Here is a 12,487-nt window from a genome sequence, read left to right on the forward strand (position 1 = left end):
CCCATGTTGCAAGCATTTTGTGATTCAAATCCTGTATTTGGGTCAATCACATAGAAAAAATGATTTAGGATTTAACTACAACACTGCTTCAAAAGGAAAACACGCATCATCTTAAAAGTGGTTGGACCAAAAATGCTGAATCGACCAAAACCGTGTGATATTATGGGTTGGGTTACTAAAAGAGGCCTGTTTTTGGGAAAGAAACCTTTTGGACCGCCCAGTTCAGCTGGATCAATTGGCCAACCGCTTCCTTCCTAAAATTTAGATATATAAGAAGTCATTCAAGCTGGGTTGAGTCAAAACAATGACCTCCTCAAGAAATCATTCACAATCCTTACCACTTTAGTTGACTACGCGAGTCAACTGGTCTACTACTTTCTTTTTAAATTTTAGATACATAAGAATTAATTTGAGCTGGATAGAGTTGAACCAGTGACATGATCCTCAAGAATTTTAGAAAGGATTTTAGACTGATCAGTCTTTTTGGGGGGCCCTATAAAATCACGGCAAAAATCCTTGCCATGAGATTGAGAATGGTGTTGGGTCAAGTTATTTCTTTTGTGCAAGAGGCTCTCATTCATGGAATTACTGATGGGGTCCTTGTTGCAAATTAATGCATCGATTCCAGGTTTAGGGAGGGAAGACCGGTTGTTAAATGCAAGCTTGATTTGCAGAAGGCATACGATAATGTTGATTAAGATTCCCTTACATGATGCAAAAATGAGATTTGATATCAAATGGAGTTGGGATACACGAATGTGTTAGCTCGGCTTACTTCTTGATAAATGGCACCCAAAAGGCTTTTTCAAAGGGTCAAGGGGGTTGAGATAAGGCGATCCATTATTGCCTTTTTTGTTTCTTATTATGGTGGAGGCTTTCAGTAAGATGCTGACAAAAGCTAACGAGGTTGGGCTCATATTGGGATTTAGCGTGGACAGCACAAGACTCTCCCAGTCTCTCACCTTCAGTGTGTCGATCATACTATCTTATTCTGGGATGCAAACTGTCAGTAGGTGGATAATTTGTCCATCATTGTCAGATGCTTCGAAGTTTTATCTCGGTTGCGATCAATCTAACCAAAAGTGAGATGTTGGGTATTTGGTTGCCTCCTTTGTGTTGGCAAGCCCTAATGCGTTTGTGGAATTTGGCAGTGTGGAGAATGGAAAGGAAGCTTTCGGGATGAAAGCATGAACACTTGTTGTTTGGCAGCTGCACAATCCTCATTAATTCTGCACTGGCAAATTTACCTGTATACTTCATGTCCCTGTTTAAATGGCCAGCGAACATGATTAAGAGATTGGAAAAGCTTCAGAGAGATTTCTTACTGCAGGCTGTAGCGTGATAAGCACAAATACTTTTTTGTTGGAACAGTCAGAAGTGTGCAAACCAAAACGTATGGGAGGGGCAGGTTTTAGATCTTTAAAGCTTATGAATACATCATTGTTATGAAAGTGGATATGGCAATTCAGAAGGGAAGATCTGTGCAGATGGGCGATTATGGGCAAGCACCGTGAGCTGGGGGTGGGTGGGTGTTGATGGCACACTACAAGTTGTGTTATAGAATGTCTCACATATGGAGAGACCTCATGGGGGTGAAAGAAGAGTTTTGTCAAAAGGTGGCTGGCTCTTTGGGAGGATGTTTGGATTGATTTCCATGTCTCTGAGTCAGGCTTTTTGTCATCTCTATTCTATTATCGAAGATAAGGGCTGCTTGATCTCTCCGGTTTTTAGCTTCTCTGGAAGCCGAGGGTTGGTCTCCCCACTTCTGTCAGGGTCTCTCAGAAGAGCAAACTGTGGATTTTGCAAATCTGATGGGTCTTCTAGTTGTAAGAACCCCAGAGAGGGAGAAGGAGACTTGTGGAGATGGATTCTCAATACTTGTAGGAAGTTTTCTGTTAAATCCTTCTATGCAAACCTCTTCAGATCCCTTGATGTCTCTTCTCAACCCTCTTTGGCTTTCATTTGGAGCATCCCTGCTCCTCTAGGGGTGGTGCCTTCGGTTGGCTTGTAGGGGGAGATAGTTCTCAGTTCTCACAGTTAACCACTTAAGGAACAGTAATTGGACTATTCCAAACATTTATATCCTTTGCTTATGAGAAGAGCCGGTCGATCACCTGTTCATGCATTGCAATTATGTGATCGGAATTTGGTGGCAATCCACTCAGCTCTTTGAGGTCCAATGAATGATGCTGGGTACTGTATGCAGTTTTTTTTTTGGCTTGGAAGGGGACCTGCAAAGGAAAAGGAAGGGGTACTCTTTGGAGGGTTGGTCTGCTGGCAAGTCTTTGGGCAATCTTGAAAGGGTGGAACAACAGGGTATTCCATAATGCTTTTGGTCAGTAGCAGGAGGTTTTCGAGAGAGCCCGAAATTGGGCTATTTCCTGGGCACAAGTTCTGAAAGTTTTCGTTGGCTGTTATTGTTTGTCTTTTATTGGTTCAGGGGCTCCTGATTCTGTTCTCTTTCTAGGATGATCTATCGTTGTCCATATTCTTTTGGTTTGTAGATCTGTGTTGGCTCGTTTGGTTTTCTTTCTTTGATCAAAGTTCAGCTGCCTTTCCAAAAAGAAATTAAAAAATTATTATTATAATAATAAAATAAAATTGTAAACTAAAGATTCACCCTTATAATAAAATAAAATTGTCATGCCATCTTGTCAAATTGTTTATGTCAATGGACACGGTTGTTCATATGGTCCATTCTTCTTCTGCTTTAATAAGGTATGTTGCATTTCATTTTCAGGATCCCTTGGTTCACAAAGTTCTGGCGGTTCATTGTATGATGAGATTCCATCATCTGATCCTTCAGGTGTTGTCACATGGTGAGATGTTTTCATATTTTTTCTTCTACACCATGCTTCTTTCTTCTATCTAGGGATTGGCTTTTTCCTTCCGTGTGCAGTCGTGTGTATCATTATTAGCTCACTTCTTTGCATCAATGTGCAGGACTGGTAATGTTTCCAGGCATATATCTGAACCTCGTAAAAAGAATCTATTTCTAGAAAGCTTATATGAAGGACAGGGGAAATCAACTGGTCCTGGTAATGGCATTGAGACAGATGATCCTCGTGGCCAAGTCCAAGATAAAGAACTAGTTGAATCCCTAGAAAATGGTGTTCAGTTCTGGACAGATTTTTCAAAAGTGCATTATCATCCTCGAAGCCTATATGAATTAAATGGGTCGTGGGCAGATGTTCATGAATTTGACAATTATGGAATTGGGAGGGATGTTTTATCAGGGGGTATACAGGGAGAAGAGATGAACGAGAGACTGCGTTTCTTTGTTGAGGAATGTGACCATATTCAGGTACTCATATTTGTTGCATTTGTTCCTTCACACAGAAGGATGTGATCCATGCCATTAAAACCATTTTAACTCATAGCTATGGAGCTCATATGTTGTTGGGGTTCCTTGAGAATGGAAGCATGTAACTTGTTTTGATGAAAATCCCAGTCAGTGTTGTCAAAATCCTATGCTTTACGATTTACGATTTTAGTTGAATCTTAAGCAAAATGATTTGTATCCCACTTCGAATCCCTCTTTGTATGAATCTTACGATTTTATGATTTGAATCCTGTGACTTACGATTCAAATCCTGATTTACGATTCAAATTATACTTATTCTCTACTATTTTAAGCTTTACTTGGCCTTTATTTTATTTTTTTAATTTGGTGGGGGCTTCAAGAATCATTTAAAAAAGATAAATTATTTTATTTTGTTCTTTATAAGAGACTAAATTACACACACACACAGACACTCTTCAACATTAAATCATGGAGTTTTTTTTAAAAATGATTTCTTCTTAATTGGTTGAGACACCCAATTGATGTATGACTTATCTAGAATGTTTTCGTGGATGGTCATGATCTTATTGGCTTGTATATATTGTGGAAAGATGGTTAAAAACCAAAATATCTTTTTTCGTTGGTTTACAAAATTAAATCCTGCTTTTCCAATGTGATTCTACATTCAAGAAAGGTAGCAAGAAAATAATTATTAAAGGATCCTTGTATGTCTTTGAAGGGAAATTTCTTGAAAGACAAAAAGATTAGGAAAGATTTGAATCCTTTAAAACTATCATGACAAGGTATTTTTTGTGCATATTGATGGAAAAAGGAGGATTGATGAGTTTTTTTTTTTTTTCTGATTTATTTAGATTTGGATTTTTTATTTTTCAAAATTTTAAGAAAATCATAAAAAATCTTACAATTTATGATACGCTTTGTGATTTGATACGATTCAGCCCTCATTATGATTTATGATATGATAACGTTTTGACAACATTGATCCCAGTTACCGATTGGGTTGACCGAGGTCCTTGCTTATGTTATTCCTCACCTTTCAACCACCTGACCCTTTCCTCTACCTTCATGTGAACTAAGGAATTGCCCAACCATATATTCACACATCTCTCTCTCTCTCTCTCTCTCTCTCTCTCTCTCTCTACTGTTCATTTTCATTTATCCATGCCCAGGTCTTACCCTAACCTTACATACACGATACGCCTATATTTCAGACATCTCTTGTTGTCATCCATTTAACAATAGAAGATTTAGAAAATGCTATACATTTTATCTTTCAAAACAAAAAAAGTAAAACAGTTTTTTAATACTTTGTGCAACAAGGGTTTCAAAATTATCTTGTACTCCAACTAAGAACTATTGTGGTCCTCAACATGGATTTGAATATGGTCCCTAACTCCCTCTACTTATTATTTTTTCTTTGTTTTTGAATTCGATGCTGCTTTTACAGGGCATCCAATTCATTGTTGATGACTCAGGAGGTTTTTCCAGCGTAGCTGCTGAATTCTTAGAGAATATTGCAGATGAATACAGTAACACTCCTGTGTTGCTTTATTCTGCAAGGGGTTCAGACTCCTACATGAACACTATAAGCCAGAAGAAGTCCATTTCAGGAGCTCTTCATGATGCCGTCTCCTTTGCAACACTGTCATCTTTTTCTAAACTAATAGTGCCAATTGGATTGCCTTCCCTGAGTACAAGTATGAATCTCTGCAACTTTGGAAATATTTGTGGAATGACATGGTTTTGTTATCTCATGCTTAACAAGCTTGTCTTGGCACTGTATTCTCTAGACATTCACTGCTTGCAAATTTGCCATTGTGGTTAATATGCAATAGTTATGTCAGGTTGCAGTGTGGGGCCTGACCATGTTGCCATGTGATTCATGTCAATTGCCATCATGCATGCAGTTTCCCTGCTATTTTGAGCAGCCAGCTACTCGAGCATGACATTTGCTTTGTTCATGATGGTTTGCCCGGCAACTAGGGGTGCAATTTGGGCAGGTTGGGTCGGGTTGAGGGTCAACCTGAACCTGACCAGAACTCAAGAGGACCCAACATGCAACCCGACCGAACCCGACCCAAACCAGACCCAAATACATGTGATTATTCCCAACCTGATCTAACCTGATGTGAATTTGCTCAACCTGAACCCACCCTGATTTCAAATCGGGTTGGTATTTTCCAGCCTGAACCCAACCCAACCCTACATGAACACTGGTTGGGTCAACCGGGTTTGGGTTGACCTGAACCCAAGTTGCAGCCCTACTGGCTGCTATCCCTCCAAGAGCCTACTTTGTTAGCTTGCCTTTTGGGGCATGCATATAGTAGTTGGCTGGAGGTAGGAAGGCCAATTCCTGGAGGGCGGCTGATTGTAAATTTTTTGACAATCTAAAGGTTCGACTACCCCAAATTTCTGGGGGGAAAAGTCTATGGTGATGGTGATGACAATGAGGTTTTTTAATCCCCTACGCAGATTGTTTCATATGGAATAGTCCTTTTGTAAATTGATGGTGTTAGTTGGATCACTTCTCTCGAATAGAAGAATGTGTTCCCATAACTTGAGGAAGTATTTGTGGATTGATACAAGTTCTCCTATATGGAACGTTCTGCGGTATTCCTTGCTCCAAAAATGCTAACCAGAGTGAGTTTAACCTTTTTTGTGGAAAGCATATTCAACACACCACCATGCCCTCAGGTACACGCATCCACACAAACACAGAAGCATGCACTCACAGTTTATTTATTTATTTATTTTTAAAATCTTTTCTTTGTTCATATTTTTATTTGAAGGAAAAGAAAACCAAAATCAATGCATTGAGCAAAGTGTAGAATGCACCCATAATATCAAGTCAGTGTATTGTATTGTTCAACGGGCTGATATGATGCTCAAGAGCGATATTTTGCATCCTAGTGTTGCTGTAATTTTTAAAATGGATTCTTGGTGGCAGTTTGAGTGTTGTATCACATAAAAGGCATACTTTGCTCGGCTTTTATAATGATTTTGAGGACTCTAGTGGTTAAAACTAAATATATGTTATACATGTTTATATCTATGCCATGTAGACATCCCAAAATTGTGTTGGTGGTGTTGCGATATAACTAATACTAATTTAAGTTGCATATTTTTTGCAATAACGTTAGCATGGTTAAGTTTAAATATGTCGCATATGGCACTTGCATTGGTTTTCGAATTGACCAGTAGAGTACATGGTTTTAAGATTCAGACAAGTCTGATGCGACTCATCTGGAAAAAAAGAAAGTCATGACTCGACTCAGGGCTGAATAAATTGATCCAAATCTCCAGGTCTTAAAACCATGGTATAGCACCATGAATTTTATGTTGGTCTTCATTCTCATTTCTCCCTTTCTCTAAAATGATCTCCTGTTGTTACAGGTAAGGCATCTTCCTTCCTTTGCATTGATGATGCAAAGCCTTTCCACTCCAGTGCGGTTTATGCTGCTGCATTACACTCCATAACTCTTCCCTTCCGAATGGACTTGAATAGGCCCACTGTTGATTCCAATTATGTTGCCGGTGCTGTTGATGTTAGCGGGTTGGTGCATATGTTAGCAGATCAAGCTAGGCAAAATATGGTGGCGATTCTTGATGTAGCGATGCCTGCTCCTGCATTGACTGGTATTGTACTGATCAGTGGCTCGACTTTATCGGGTTTGAATTTCAAGGTCAGTAAAGTTATTTGTTTTTGCGTTCAGGGGGACAGAGGCTAGGATCAATCCAAGGGAGTCTGTGTTCTTTGACAGCTGATGTTGCAGAGGACGTTAAAGACGTGTTGGCAGTAGAGTCCACAGTTATTCATGGAGCCCTTCATTCAGGTAAGTCTTTCTCATTGGTGCTGGTATATCCTATGTTTGTGCTTTCTTGAGCTGTGCGTCTTCATAATTTTCTTGGGGGTATGGAAAACCTGGGAAGTAGCCTTGGAAACTGATTTACATTTCCCAGATTTTCCAAAAAAAACTGTGGATATTCATTTTCCCCCCAAATATACATTATATCAATTTGTGGGCTGTGAAGACACAGAGTGACCGTTCGAGGTAGTGGTACATGCAATCCATGTAAAATCGGAATCCAAACAAACAATGGAAGGAAAATTGGAATCCATGACTTTTGAGTTATAGGATTCCAAGTTAGATGTCTGCATCCATGTTTTAGTTTTCCTCCATCCAAACACCCTGGTATTTGCGAAAGTGGAAACCATGGGAAATGAAATTGGTTTCAGTGGAAAACCCACTTTTCCTCCATTTGAGGGACAAGAAAAAGAAAAAGAAAAAGAAAAAGCAAAAGCAAAGGAAAAAGTAGCCTTAGAAACAGATTTCCATTTCCAGATTTTTTCCTGACAAATGTGGACATTATTTCCCACAAAAAAAAAAAAAAAAACTTTGAATTGATTTCCCAGGCATAGAAGACAAGACGCACGAGGTGATGGTTTGAGGTGACCATATGTGAAATCCATGTAAAAGTTGAATAAAAAAACAAACAACAGAAGGAAAATCAGAACCCATAGTTTTTCGTTTCTTAAGGATTCAAGGTTACTTTTTCATATCCATGTTTTAGTTTTCCTCCATCCAACTCTTCAAAAAAAAGAAAAAAAGAAAAAAAGGCTTTACTCCATCCAAACACCCCTTTAGATTCATTGGTCTGGTCTGAAAGAAAATGTTATCATATTTTACTTCCTGAACGTTTATATAACATACCACAGTTACTAAATAAAACCTGTGAGATCCAGAGAAATTGTGGAAATTGTGTTGAAGTGCATGAATCTCTTATGAACTTATAAAAAACTAGCATCCAGTTACCTATTTTAGCATAAATTGCTTGTCCTATTTCTCACCTAAGGTAGGTTTACCAAATCAAAACCTACAACTTGGACTTTCATCCGGTCTGTTTTCTGATCTGACGACTTCCGCTCATTTAGGGCTCTCAACAGGTGAGATGTGGTCCGGGCCTCAACAGAAAATGCCATTAAATCTCGACCCTGTCCTGGTTTATTTGTCAGGCCCGAAAAAAGGTGCATGCCCTGCCCATGCCTAAAAATATATTCCTAGCAGAGTTACCTGAATTGTGGGTCTCTCCAGCACATGGTATGGGAATGGGAATGCGGTACCCTGCTTCCTCCATGTGTGGTATGCTAGGGCTAGGATCATGCGGGTCGCTCCTATATATATATGTATATATATTGGGTGTTTAGGTATAGTTTTATATACGAATTGATATTTTAATTTGAGGTCTCCGAAGGGCACGCATGTGTGCAATAAATCTAGTGTACGTGCCACACATGTGCCAGCATGACACATGCCGGTTCTAATCCATCCATCAGGTTGGTCCAACCTTCTACATGTTTTCCCAGAAGTAAAATCTTGTTTGATCATCATGTGGGCCCCAATACTGGAAACAGGTAGATGGCTTTGAAAGCTTCAGCCGAGTTTTTCAGAGCTGTTCATTCGTTTTGCAACCTGTGGCCCACCTGACTAGTGGATCAACCCACTTTTGGGCTAGAACATCAATATAGTGGTTACATTGATTGGTTCCTGGACCTATTATGCCATGCTGACACGTGTGGTGCATGCATGAGCTTTATTGCACAAGCCTGGGGCTTAACAAAGCTCTAATAATTTATATAGGAAATAATGAACATTATTATACATAGGTCCCACATGCATTTTAATTTATATATGAATCAAAATATAAGTCTATATGTTATGAATATAGATTGACATTACAAGTTAATCTATGCTGGGACTGGGAGTATAGAACCATAATTTTGGATTAGTAAAAATAGCGATCTAGATCACAAATGACCCATAATCTGGAATGCGGGATTTTGAATGGAGAATGTAGAGGGTTGGTAATTCAGGTAATATTGACTCTGAGCCTGGTAAATGTCAGGCTGTCTTTTAGGAGCCTGATGGGTGGGTCAGCCAGCCCATCGGCAGCCCTACGATCATCTGTTCCGTATATTTTTGTAGTTTAGCTTGTTCGTATAGTCATGCTGTTTATACAAATCCCGATACTTGATTCTACTCGGTGATACATTTTTCTTGCAGGAAGTTGCCGGGCTTCAATTTCTCAAGTGAAGGATTCAGTTAATGATGCATACCAAAGCGCATCGACCAGACCGCTGTTCTCACATCTCTCAGCATCTCTCTGTCCTCTACCAATACCTCTGCCTTTCCCTTCAATATTTGGAAATTATGTGGGCCAATATGGGGAGTTGTCAGGCAGTCCAGTTCCTGGGCCCCGATCAAGGGGATCACTTGACATCAGTTCGATTCCCATGGCTGCAAGGCTGCGGTCAAGCAGTGCTGTCCTGCCATATGTTCAAAGAAGGTTGTCTGACCTTCGCAGATTTGGGATCAATAGAGGAGCTCCTGGGGCTGAGTTGGTGCGGAGATGGGGCTTTCAGAGTGACGACGTAACTGATATGGGGGAGGCGTTGTCTAAGATGGTGGCGGCATTGGATCCTCATTCCGACATTTCGTCGGACTCGGATTAGATTCCGGGTGAGTGTTTGAACATCGCGTGCTTTTAAAGTTCTGCATTTGTTGCACATTTAACATGTTGTTGTTGTTGAGGTATGACGCAGATTACTAAGAAAAATAGTAGATCTGTTCATCCTTAAAAGATCAAAAGATGTATATTTTGAGGTCCATGTCCTAAAAAAACCAAGAAATGTATATTTTCGAGTTTCATGCGGCATTTATACTCTGTTTTGAGTTTTGGGTCCAAACTCTAGGTATTATGGATTTTTATTTTTATTTTTTTTCTCCCTGAAAGAAGAATTCAAATAAAATAATCATCTGGAGTTTTTTAAATTGGCAGGAAGAAAGCTCATTGGATGGTAGATTAGCGGTCCAACCAATTGTATGTGAGCATTTCTTATACATGCAGAGCATGATGGGCTTGTGGTGGTTGATGCCGGTCCAAATGAGATGCATGATAAGGACTTCCCACCAATCGGATGTTTCTAACCATTCCATCACTAGCTTTGCAGTTATATAGACTGATAAAATAAAATAATATAAATCCACGAATGGATGGCTACGATCATCCTATTCAAATTATATTTGTGCGGCTTCTCATCCAAATTGTGGCCCACTGATTCGGATGACTATGTTCTTTGATTATCGACAGTTGGTTAAAATGATGTAATCCAATCAGAATTTGGCCAGGCTTGGGAGTGGCAATGGGTTAGGTTGACCAGTTAAGTGTCCAACCAGCGTTTGAGGTGGGTTCGGGCCAAGCTAAATGAGTAGCGGGTTGGTTCGGGCTAGAAATGTGACCAGTTTAAGTAGATGGGTGGGGCATGGGTTGAACGGTATACAACCTGACCCACTCATGTTGGTTATCAATGGGTTAGCCCATATGAGTCTTCCCAAAATCCCGAACAAAATAAAGAAGAAAAATATAAATGATTTTATTTTTTAGTATGGAACTGTCCACACCAGCTTATTTTATCTATGCAGATCCAAATCACAGGTGGACCACACCATAGGAAAACAGTATTGATTGAACGTCCACCCCTATAATGTCTATTTGCTATCCAACCTGTTGATAAGGTCACACATGGATGAAGGGAAAAAAACAAATACCAGATTTATCCAAAGCTTCTATGTACCCACGAAGCTTTCAATTTATTATTATTATTATTTTTACATACGCATGCACACGCGTAGTAGGATTTCACCACCCATGGATGCTCGAACCCTTGACCAGGAGTTGAAACTCCAGAGAGTCTACCACCATATCAAGAGTAAGGATCCAAAAAGAAATAACGCGTCCCAAAAAGCTTTCAATGGTAAGTCCCCACTGATGGTGGGGCCACAAAGCTTTCACACCAGCTAGCTGGCTAGTGTTGGGGTCACCAGCCAGACCGCGTCCGGGTCGTGTTGGGTTTAGTAGGTAATGGGCGAGAACACATAACATAGGGCGGGGCTTTGGCTGACCCCAAACAGGTCCGAACCGGACCTATTTCCCCTTAGCCAGGCTCTCTTGTATTGATTCTGCATTTAAAAATGGTGGTGACTCTTTAGGTACACGTGGCATGTTATATGGAAATCCAGGCCCTCCCTATCGCTGAACCAACTACCGATGGAGCATTGCCAAAAAAAATTGCAGAGATATCATTTTCCCTTCATATTTGGACCACTCACTATCTTACATTTGACCATCTAAGTGATAGCCATCAATTGGATGGTTAGGATTGCTTTATGAGGATGATTTTAGAGATATGCTCCATAAACACTGGGACCCACAGTTTGGATGGCCTAAATAGTTGGGTATCAGTCCACTGCCACGTGTGAAGAGGATTAGTCCCCACGTGGTACTCTGGTAGAGTGTGATGTATGTATGTTACAGAGGCACTTGGATGGAAGTTTGCAAGCGTGCGGCAGACAAGTAATTCAAAGCCCGGGGCTATGTGGGCCCAACAGAGATGCCCATGACAAATCCACTCCGTCCATATGTTTTAAAAGGCCACAAAAGGACAAGATTTCAAAAATCAGTAAGATTCAAAATTCAGGTGGGCCACATTAACAAAATATTGTGAACATAAATGTCTACTTTTGAAACTTTACCGGAGCTGACAATGATGTGTACGTGTCATCCAAACTGTTCATGAAATAAATTCAGATTAAACTGTTCATATTTGATCAATTGTATTTTATTATATGGACATAAGATTGTTGGACATTTATTGGACAGTAAAAAATGAAAAACAATCCAAGTGCCCTAATTCAAGAAACAAGTTTCCACGAAATCAACGGCTAGTATTGTTCAACCAATCTGACACTAGGGATGCAATCTGTGGACTGCGGGTTGCACAATTTGGTCGGTGTGTATAGCACTAATATACAACACGTGTGGAATTTCGCAGTGCCTGGGTATCAAGTCTCATACTCTTCCGAGTATCAAATAACTCTCCTTCCTTTCCTCCTCCTTTGGCTTTTCAGGACGCTCCCGTCGGCCGGCGCGAGCGGATTGGCTACTCCCCCTGCCACCAGCCCGGTGGCTGATGGTCGTTGCTATGTGGGCCCTACCATAATTATGTGTTTCATACATTCTGTTCATCCATTTTTTCAGAACATTTTAGGGCTTGGTCCCAAAAATGAGAGGGATATAAATCTCAAGTGGACCACACCACAGGAAAACAATAGTGATTGGATATCC

General features: G+C 40.1%; 1 protein-coding gene across 3 annotated transcripts in view; it reads left to right on the plus strand.

Annotated features, from left to right (window-relative positions):
* Window positions 1–10,011, plus strand: part of LOC131218650 (uncharacterized) — a 31,832-nt gene extending 21,821 nt beyond the window's left edge. For all 3 annotated transcript variants that reach the window (XM_058213318.1, XM_058213317.1, XM_058213319.1), the window contains 6 exons: window positions 2,741–2,819; window positions 2,944–3,304; window positions 4,752–5,001; window positions 6,698–6,940; window positions 7,018–7,137; window positions 9,367–10,011. In XM_058213318.1, coding sequence (XP_058069301.1) covers window positions 2,741–2,819; window positions 2,944–3,304; window positions 4,752–5,001; window positions 6,698–6,940; window positions 7,018–7,137; window positions 9,367–9,815 — 1,502 coding nt within the window. In that variant the 3' untranslated portion in view covers window positions 9,816–10,011. The remainder of the gene's footprint in view (window positions 1–2,740; window positions 2,820–2,943; window positions 3,305–4,751; window positions 5,002–6,697; window positions 6,941–7,017; window positions 7,138–9,366) is intronic.
* Window positions 10,012–12,487: the final 2,476 nt, after the last annotated feature.

This window comes from Magnolia sinica, chromosome 11 (genome assembly GCF_029962835.1).
Source record: "Magnolia sinica isolate HGM2019 chromosome 11, MsV1, whole genome shotgun sequence".
In the NCBI taxonomy this organism is placed as follows: domain Eukaryota; kingdom Viridiplantae; phylum Streptophyta; class Magnoliopsida; order Magnoliales; family Magnoliaceae; genus Magnolia; species Magnolia sinica.